Genomic DNA, 9683 nt, shown 5'->3' on the forward strand with positions numbered 1-9683 from the left:
ATTCCTCCAAGTCCATGAGCAGTCTTTTGGTATACTCATGGACCAAAAAAAATTGTCTTTAATATGTTGCTTCCAAGTCTAATCAACCCAAATGGTCTCCTCTCTTGTCACCAGTTTGAAAATTAATCCACAATATGCTCCTAGATTCCACCTCTGTAGATTCATAACTCCCAAGCCACCCTCATTCTTGGGGAGACAGACTGTACTCAACATGCTTGGTGATGGCCTTTCTTCATAGTCGTACCAGTCCATAGGAATTGTGCACATATCTTTTCCACTTGTTCAAGAACAGTTACTGAGAGAATAAAGGTTCTCGACCAATAAGTGTGGAAAGAAATAATTAAGAACTGAGTTGATCAACTGCAATCTACCTGCATGGGAGAGTAACTTTGATTTCCAGTTTGTAATCTTCTTCGTGATCTTCTCGACAAGAGGTTGGCCCTCCTTTATTCCCAATTTGGCTAAAATGAGTCGTAGGCCTAAGTATCTCACCGGAGGTTTCACAAGTTCCACCCCCAAGATATTCGCCAAAGCTAGAGCATCTTGATGATTTAACCCTCCGGCTAATAAAGATGTTTTGTGCTTGTTGAGTTGATTATTTGGGAAACAAACCATCAAATCTTTCGTGGACAGCACAGATGATACTTTCGGATGCAGCACAACTTTTTGAACCTTTTTGTTTTGTAAATATTACTTATGTACCCAGAAGTGGTAATTTAGTTGCTCAAAAGCTGGTTGCTTATGTTTCTACAAACCCACAGTACAAAAACTGGACACTCATCCCACTAAACAGCGAAGTGGACTATCAGTTTAATTTCCCTAGTATTCCTTGTCAGATAGTTTCAATATGGCTGAAACAAAGCCTGAAGCATGACAATGCATATGTAATCCCTTGTTGATATTAATAAATCTTATTTTAATTATAAAAAAAAAACTATATTTTTATATTATTTATAACATCAAATACTATGAAAACTACATATTACACTAATAAATATAGTTTAGTAATATATAAATGAACGTTTTGAGTTTTTATATACTTTATTTAGATATTTTTTATGTTACAAGTACGAATGATAACATTCGGTTCCGGTCAGGTTCTGATTATGGTTTGGTTCTTTTGTTTTAAAAACCATTCGATTCCGGTTCTATATGGTTCAGTTTTTTTATTACCCATTTTTAAATGAGAACCGTAACCATGATTTTTTTTGTGGTTCCAGTTAAACGGGTACCCATTAACACCCTTAGCTACATCAGTAATAATGATCAAGAATAATAATAAAAAAAATTATAATTGTATTTGACGTTGTTGTTGTTGTTTGTTGGTTTGTTTGTTTGTTTGTTTGTTTGCCTTTTTTTTTAAGAGTCAATTTGTAACTATTTTGCAAATAAAGTGTGGAGAATAAATAGGAAAGAGCTGGCTTACAATAGTGGCGGGAGGTACTACTAAATAATAAAATATGATGGAGGTGTTTACAATTATGCGGGGAGGTATTACTAAATAAAATAGATAGGAAGTAGGTGCTTACAATAATATGGGGATGTGTTATTAAATAATGAAAAACATGAGACAAAAGATAAAATGTTCGGTGGTTAGATGCTATTCCGGAAAGTCCCACAATCTAATAATGTAGAAATCTATTTTATTTTATTATTTATTTATTCTAAAAAATGACTCTAAATTTACTCCACTCCTGATTGTACTTACAAGATGAATGAATTAAGGGCTAATTTTTTTGTAGAGGTGTACATGCCATGATAGACAACACTCCCATAAAAAATCAGCTCAGTTGAATATGTCTAACCTTATCAAAAATAGTATTGAAACTAAAAAAATTTGGACGGTTGGATAATTTTATAACATTTTAAAAGATTTTTTTATAAGATTGTACATCTTCAAATAAGTTGATTTTTTGTGAAATGATATCTATTGTGTGAATAACATCTCCACCAAAAATCAGCTTCTAATTCATTGATTTAAGTGGTGGAGTTCATTTGGAATTTGTTTTATTGGAGTTTGTATAACTATGCTCTATATAAATAAATTATATAGAATTGCTAGGAGGGATCTGTACACATTTTGAGAGAAGTTCGCAATGTCTTACGTGAAGACTACGATGAAAATTGCGAGTCAATAAGCTAAGAAAATACGTCACATAAGAAACACGTCACTAAGAAAATTGTGAGTTGCAACAGTCGTTTGGGTTTGATTTAGTGAAAAGGAAGAAGTCAACAAAAGAAAATACTTATGTTCAGATGCTCGGAAGTCGGATCCCACTGAACTCTGGAATTTTAACGAATGGATAGAAAGAAAATAGACAAAAGTTGGTAGGAGAAAAGAGTATAAGGCATCTTGTCTAACTGATTATTGTCAGAGAACCCTTTTTGCATTTAAAAGAACCAAATGAGCGACCATGTTCTTAGAAAAGAAACTTGTAAGATGCAGTAAAAATTTCCATAAACAACAACTTCAATTTAAGCCAAGTTGCGGAAGAACTTTGATTAGAAATCCCCACTCAACTTAATTCGCGATTTCAACCCTTGTTAGCCATTCGCCGAATTATTCGCAAATAATTCGCGAATCGAATTTTTGAAGGGCAATACGTAAAATACTTTCGAATGTTTCAAAGATTCGGAATAATTCATTTTTGGCGGATTTTTCAAAAATAAAACTTAAAAAAAAAAGGAATAAAAATTCAATTGCGCTTTTGTTATTTTTTATGTATTTTATATCCTCTCTTACTTTAAGTGCCCCACTCTCACATTCTTAATAATATATTAATCCAAAAATTTTGCTTTTATATTTTTTGGACAATATTTAAATTGTTATGTCATGGTGTATATATTTTGAAGTTTGAACTGTAATTTCAATCTAAGAACAAATAAATGAAAATACCTATGTCTATATCGTTCAATTGGTTTCAATGTTTTCATAACTAAATTGTTTAGACATATTTATTATATTATAAAAAATGACAATTATTATTAATATTTACTAACATAATATCACGAATTTTTTACTTCCAAAATTTTGCAACAAAACATTTAAAACACATATTAATTAAACACCACATAATTGCGGTATTGCGAATTTTTAACCAAATATTTGACCGTACCATTTTTTTGAATGATTCTTGAATTATTCCCATCCCGAATTTTTGCCTTGCCAAATTGCTAACAAGGATCTCAACTGGCTTACAACCTCGGGCTCCCTTCTCTGCTCATTATTAACGTTATCAATTCAAACTCACAAACACAATATCATTCATTGTCGAACCATACACTCATTAAACTATATCTTTAATCCAGGAAAGACAAGTTATATAATTAAAACAGCCAGCAAGCGGTTTTCAGCGGTTTTCAGTTTAAAATTACAAACAAATCTAGCCAAAGAGCATGTGATCTCAGCGAGCAGGTCAGACTTATGGGTAAAATCTTTGAGTGGCTAGGTGCAGTAGCAGTGGAACAAATGCTTTCTCCAGAACCACCCACATCAGATCTGTACAACTACCCATCCATGAGTGCCGCTTATCATTTCTCATTTTACTGTTACCTTATTTACAGAGAAGAGGAACCAGCCATCCCCAGCTACTGAACTGTCAAAAGGAAGTTAATTTGGATCAAATACAATTCAAACCTAGGATTTTCTTGACAAATATGCTGACAAGAAAATAACAAACTGCAGGGGCCAAAATGAACTGAACAAATTAACTAAAAAACACGCATAGCCCAGTAGGAGACTAGCGGTTGCATTATACTTTATCGTAACTGTGTTCATAGAAAATTCTCTTCCCAAACCAATTTACTACTGAGTGTCTAAGCGTCACATACTACAAAAAATGCATAAAAATGTCAAAATGAAATTGACACTAAAGCTGAGTTTGGTTCACGGAATTTTGGATTCCTAGAGAGATGAGTGAAGTAGCGGCTTCCTTTAGGAGGGTGAGAGAGCTAGCGCCATGTTTTTAGAGGCAGATAAGATTAAGTAATCCCATGTTTACTCTTATTTAAAAAGAAAACCTGTTTCCTTAAAACTCAAATAATTATAGTGATTTCTACCTCTACATGGTGCAACATCTCTTTACTTCTAAACACATGGTGCTACTTCTCATTCTCTTTTAAATAGAAATTGAAATTCCACAAACCAGACAGACTTAAGTAGACATTCTTTAAATACCCTACCAGCATACTACCCTGTTACCCAAAAAAAGATAAATTGACAAATAAAAGTGTCCCACCCAAGAGCGACTGAGCAAGGACATGGATGAACATGGGCACATGAGTTTCTTCTCCATGATCATCCATGCCCTAACTGCATTCCATCCAGCTTAGTGATTGCCTCAATACTAATTGTCTACGTGATCCAACAGAATGACCAACCCACAAGCAAAAGAAGCTCAGGACTTAAAATCCCCAAGTAACAGTAACCAATCGAACATCAGATTTGAATTTAAAAGATAAAGACGGATTTCTTTTGATAAATTTGCATCTTATTCATTAAACGTTACACACAGATTTCTAACATAATAGAATACTTTGATAATTTTGCAGTTTATTCATTAAGAGTTAAACACAGAGTCACAGATTTCTAACGTAGTAGAATACACGTATGATGGAGAAGATAACAGTAGAACTTAAATTAGAACGCTATAGCTAAGCAGAAACAGTATGGGCTAGGGAAACTAATCTCACCCTGCAGACCCATCTTGTGACAGGGAGTGCTTCAACCCTCCTCATCCTCCGACTGAGTTGCATTTATAGAATTTGTTTCCATCTCTACCGGATAAGGGGATGCGCCTGCAGTGACAAAACCATCTGCAAGAGTAAAACTGAAACATGTTAATATCTGCAGTTCCACACAGATCATCTATTCGTATTAAAATCAATCTTTCTACAATTATAAAAGAATGCTATCCTTATTCTCACTCACGGAACAAGTTCTCCATTCATTAAAATCCAAAGTTCCCCATTCATTTTCTTTTTTCCTTTATTAGAGCCATTTTGATGTTTGGAACCAAAAAGTATAATTTTACAAATAATATGCCAAGTAGCAAGGACCTACTCAATGCCCAAGAAGAACCCCTATGCCCTCACAACTAATGACATTTGCTAGTCCACATCCCTGAACCATGCTTGGTCCCAATATGCTGTTGCTATATATATACAATCATGCAAAAACGTCTTCAAGTAACTTCAAAGCATAAATTGCTTGCGCACTTCCCTCAGGCGCGCTTAGGGTCCTTATCTTTTCAGTGGTTTACATGTACAATCATGCAGATAGGTCTCCCAGTAACTCAAAAGCAAAAATTGTTTCCACACTTCACTAAGGCGTGCTTAGGGTCCCTATCTTTCCAGTGGTTCACAAGTATAATTGTGCAGATAGGTCTCCAAGTAACTTCAAAGCATAGCTAACCACTGACTATGACACAATATCTGATCTCCTTACAATTTTCTGACTTTTACTACTAGAAACATAAAAAGAGCTTCAAAGTTATGGTTTAAAGTGCTGACATTTTAAGAAGGTTCAAAGTGATACAGTATCAACTACAGTCTAGTAAATATGTCTTAATGAGCAAACAACTGACATTAATTTTTTGTCCCATGATCAAATCAGTACTCATGACCAGTGCATGATATCCATGAAACCAAAATTAAAAATCATAGGATATGAAGATTGAAAATTTATATTCTCATCTGCCACAGGTGATGAAATATAGTACTACCGTATAAATAAAGATTCAAGGAATAACACAAACTCATGACCAAATGAAGTTCCATATCATGCTAAGATCAAAAGAAACCGAATGCCATTTTTGTTATTTTTTTTTTGTTCTTCTTGTTTTCTGTTCTATCTTTTTCTTTACTCCATTAAACAATACTGAGAAACTAAATGAACTGCTTATAAACTAAGTTACACTGACACGGATACGTGAGTCCATATCCGACACGGATACAAAGTGTCTAACACGGCAAAATAATAAAAATTGAGATATATCACATACAATATGTGTCTGTGTCGTGTCCAACGCGAATTATTTTTAAAATATGGCATGTTCATGTAACATAGCTAATGAACAACCACTTGACCAGTAAGACATGTACGCCACTTAGGACACATTCTCATCAATTTTCCTCAAAGAGATGGTGAACATCAGCATTCCCCAAGACTTTAGGTTAAAAACAGTTGAACCAAAATAAATGTAAAAGCAAAAACCTCTAAAAAGAGTATATTTTCTGACCCTATCAATACAGTATACCAGCCATAAGCTTCTCCCATCTCTTGAATTTCAAAATCCTTTAAGCTTCTAAATTTCTAAGCATATGATTAATCTATGAAACAAATAGTTCAATCATAATACTTGGACATACTTTCTAAGGGTGCAACTTATAGATGATGTAAGAATGTGTCAAGAGACCGTCAACCAGAACAGATCCAACACATAATTTTACTTTTCATCAAGCCATTGCACGAAAAGTTGTAAACATCTTCAATAATCACACAATCTAATAAAATCTTTGGAACCTCTCCACTAATAAAAACCCCAATAAACAAATTTTTATCTCCTTTAATTAGCCAATAAAGAAAAAAAATGAATTCTTAACCACATATTCCCTTTTGCTTTTCTAATACCGGGGGTTTAGCAATCACCTTTACATACATATTTTTTTCAAGCTTCACATCTTATTTTTTCCAAAATGTACGGGTATAAAAACAGTAAAAAGGATATCTACAACTGTTTCGAGTGAGGTATAGGAATCATCCAACAGGATGCTGTATGAAGCAGATCTACCTCACAAACAAATCCTATAGCACAAACATTTTGATTGCATGGCAACAAGGACAATGTTCTACCGACTCCTTCCACAAGAAACCCCCATCAATTCCTTGTATGACATTCAAGTCATGGGCATCCGCGACAAATTTTTTCTCCAAGTTATCAATTAGTAATTCAATGAAAAGGTCGAATCAAAGCATTTTACCGTCAACGAAGAAGGAGGAAGAAGGCCAACCACGAACAGAGCTAAGAGAAAGAGACTCTTCTTCAGATAAAGGATTAGCTAATTTCCCAACCAATTCAACTAAACCATATGGACGTTTACGAGGTGGGACCCAATAAGAAGAACCCGGTATGAAAGGTAACCAATCTGGCGCCGAACGTCTTACTATTATACCATGTATTGCATCTTCTAATCTTCTCATTCCACCTAATAATTCATTATTCTCTGGATTTGCTGCTTCTAAATCAACTTCTATTAATTGCCCACCTTTGTTTTCTGATTGGGTTGATCTGGATCTGTTGTTCACGTATCTCGAGGACTTTTTTGAGAGGATTGACAGTGAGGATGCGGAGGTAGATGTGAAACGGAGGAGGTTTTGAGATAAGGCCATTTTTTTCTTTTTTCGCAGAGAGAAGAATTTTATTTCGATTGGTTTTTTTATTGTTAAAATGCCGACATTCTGTTTGGTCCGATTTGTGGAATGAAATGAAAAGGACACGTGGTACTCGAGGCTGAAACACACTTACACACTCCTCAGTCGAAAGAAATTAGTAAAGGGGACAAAAATATCTATATCAACTGCTGTTTTTTTACTCGCGGTTGGAATTCGATTTCAGGAACGTTGGATTAATAATCAATTAAATGTTTTAAATTAGAATTTAAGTGTTCATTGCCTTAATAAAAGTTTATTAATCAAGTGAACGGAGCAAACGTTCTGGGCAGAAGAGGAGTACGCGGACAAAAAAGTGTTTGGTTGGTTTCCGTCAGTCTGTCCTCATCTCTTCTATTCTCTTCGTCCCTCTCATTCTCCCTCTCCACGCACTCTCAATCTCTCCTTCTCCCTCTCCGCTCAGTCCCCACTGCTTAGCAGTATATTAGTTATTACTATTATCCAAAGATCAAAAACCTTTAGTCTCCTCACTCCTAACCACTCTTTCTCTCCTTCAACTCTCTTTCTCTCTCTCGAATCAAAGAAAACGGCTTGCAATTAATTATACACGATTAGAAGTTGAACAGAATAGTCATTCTCTCTGTTCGCCTTCTCCAATTCTCCAAACTACTTCCGATCTCTCTCAAGCTATGATTCTATTAGAAAAATCAATGTGTTGTCTTCTTCACCCAAAGCCAACGCATGCCATATACATGGTAAAGTTTCTATCAACCTTTCTTCTTTTGCTTTGGTTGTTCTTTTTCCCCAAATTTCAAATGGTTTATGTTTTGATTCAATTAAACTATTAGCCTTTTATTGGCTGAAATTTGGGTCTCACAAAACTACGAAAGAAACTATTTAGTTCAAAGTGTGCGTGTCTCGCCGATTTATTTGGTTTTTGTAATTCAACTTTTGAGGTTTTTGCGGTTGGGCGGTTTTCATTGTGATTGATATTGGCTTCATAGTTTTCATTTCTTCTAACGGAGTATTTCTCTTTAATCTTCTTATTCTTTCAATTGTGTATTTCTCATGGCTAAGTTAATTTTCCTTCGAAAATAAGATTGTCGGATTGGTATTTCTCTATATCAATGTTTGCATATGTAGTTCAATATTTGCATTGGCTATAATATCATATGATCTCATGGACCATGGTTCAAATAATAACTTTTATTGGTTTGGATCAATACATTATAAATCATGTGATAATTAACATACTTTAGGGGGGTTGGAGCAATCTGCATAGAAGTTTGCAAGCCCATTTGGTTCGTTCTATGCTCATTGTATAGTACCTACTTATTATCGATATCTCAGTAATGCAAACTGTTGTTGGCTTGAGCTTTTTGTTATGAAGATAGGTGTGCTAAATCAATTTGCATTGACAAAACTAAACATGTGATAAATTTGCATTGAACAGAGGAAGTTTGCACACAAAATATAATAGAAGAAGGAGTTTTATGTAAAAATAGGTACAACATACTACTATAGTTTCTTTATAGGTTGTCGCTGAGATGTCATCCTACCAGTGGTTGGGATTCTCTCTCATTCCCCAAACAACTCAATGGGTGTTTTAGTTCCCACTCTATCATCTTAAAGGGTATGAATGGTGTTTGTAATTATAAGGACTGTCACACTGTTCACTTTTTAGCCATTTTCATCGATCATTTGATAGTGAAACATATGGTAGCTAAGCATGTGAGGAATTATCTTGAACATGAAGCAACGGACACTGCCTAATTTAAACCTGTTGCATTACTAAAGTAATTAGATGTATCGTCTATGACAAATCTGTGTAGGTACCCAGATGCAAGTTCAGAAGCACATCAATGCTTTCTATAGTGTTGCCAAACCTCCTTTAAGAAACCTTGTTTTTGTTAGTAGTTTAACGAGTTAATTTTCTTTTATTAGGATTTGAAGAAACAAGTAGAGTGGAACAAGCTAGAAAAGTGATTAGCAAGCACAAGATGAAAGCAATTATGCAGAGGACTATCTGAGTAGCCCAATGTTTGTAAGTCTCTTTCCTCTTGCTATCTCTCTTTCTTAATTAACACAATTTAAGATCTGAACTGATAACACTATTTTATTGACATTTTTTCACAAATATATTTTCATTTTTTTGTTGATGTTGTTTGAAGCTTATTCATGCTCGACACTCAAAAAAATCTTTTGATGTTGGGTTTTTATTTTTTTTCCCTTTTGAATTGCTATTCGTTTTCGAGTTTTGCCCTTCTCTTCATGAAATTATTGCTAATCAATG

The 9683-nt window shown here is 34.4% G+C and overlaps 1 protein-coding gene across 2 annotated transcripts; it reads right to left on the reverse strand.

Moving 5' to 3' along the window:
- Positions 1 to 3191: 3191 nt before the first annotated feature.
- On the reverse strand, positions 3192 to 7455 carry LOC147509184 (uncharacterized). Of its 2 annotated transcripts, none has more exons than XM_086601485.1 (3): positions 6982 to 7455; positions 4693 to 4815; positions 3192 to 3596 (listed from the first exon to the last, which is right to left on the reverse strand). In XM_086601485.1, exons 1-2 carry the CDS (start codon positions 7388 to 7390, stop codon positions 4724 to 4726), a joined length of 501 nt encoding a protein of 166 aa, XP_086457611.1. In that variant the 5' UTR covers positions 7391 to 7455; the 3' UTR covers positions 3192 to 3596; positions 4693 to 4723. The 2 variants fall into 2 exon arrangements, with proteins under 2 accessions (XP_086457611.1, XP_086457612.1); XM_086601486.1 differs by having other exon boundaries at positions 3192 to 3591; positions 6982 to 7448.
- Positions 7456 to 9683: the final 2228 nt, after the last annotated feature.

This window comes from Coptis chinensis, chromosome 3 (assembly GCF_015680905.1).
Source record: "Coptis chinensis isolate HL-2020 chromosome 3, ASM1568090v1, whole genome shotgun sequence".
NCBI lineage: Eukaryota > Viridiplantae > Streptophyta > Magnoliopsida > Ranunculales > Ranunculaceae > Coptis > Coptis chinensis.

Bases quoted from the DNA above. Each gene is read 5' to 3' on its own strand.
- LOC147509184 (XM_086601485.1), bottom strand. From the start codon at position 7,390: ATGGCCTTATCTCAAAACCTCCTCCGTTTCACATCTACCTCCGCATCC. The intron at 4,816-6,981 runs GTAAAATGCTTT...TTACTCTTGCAG, and splicing joins TTCCTCCTTCTTCGTTGACG to ATGGTTTTGTCACTGCAGGC.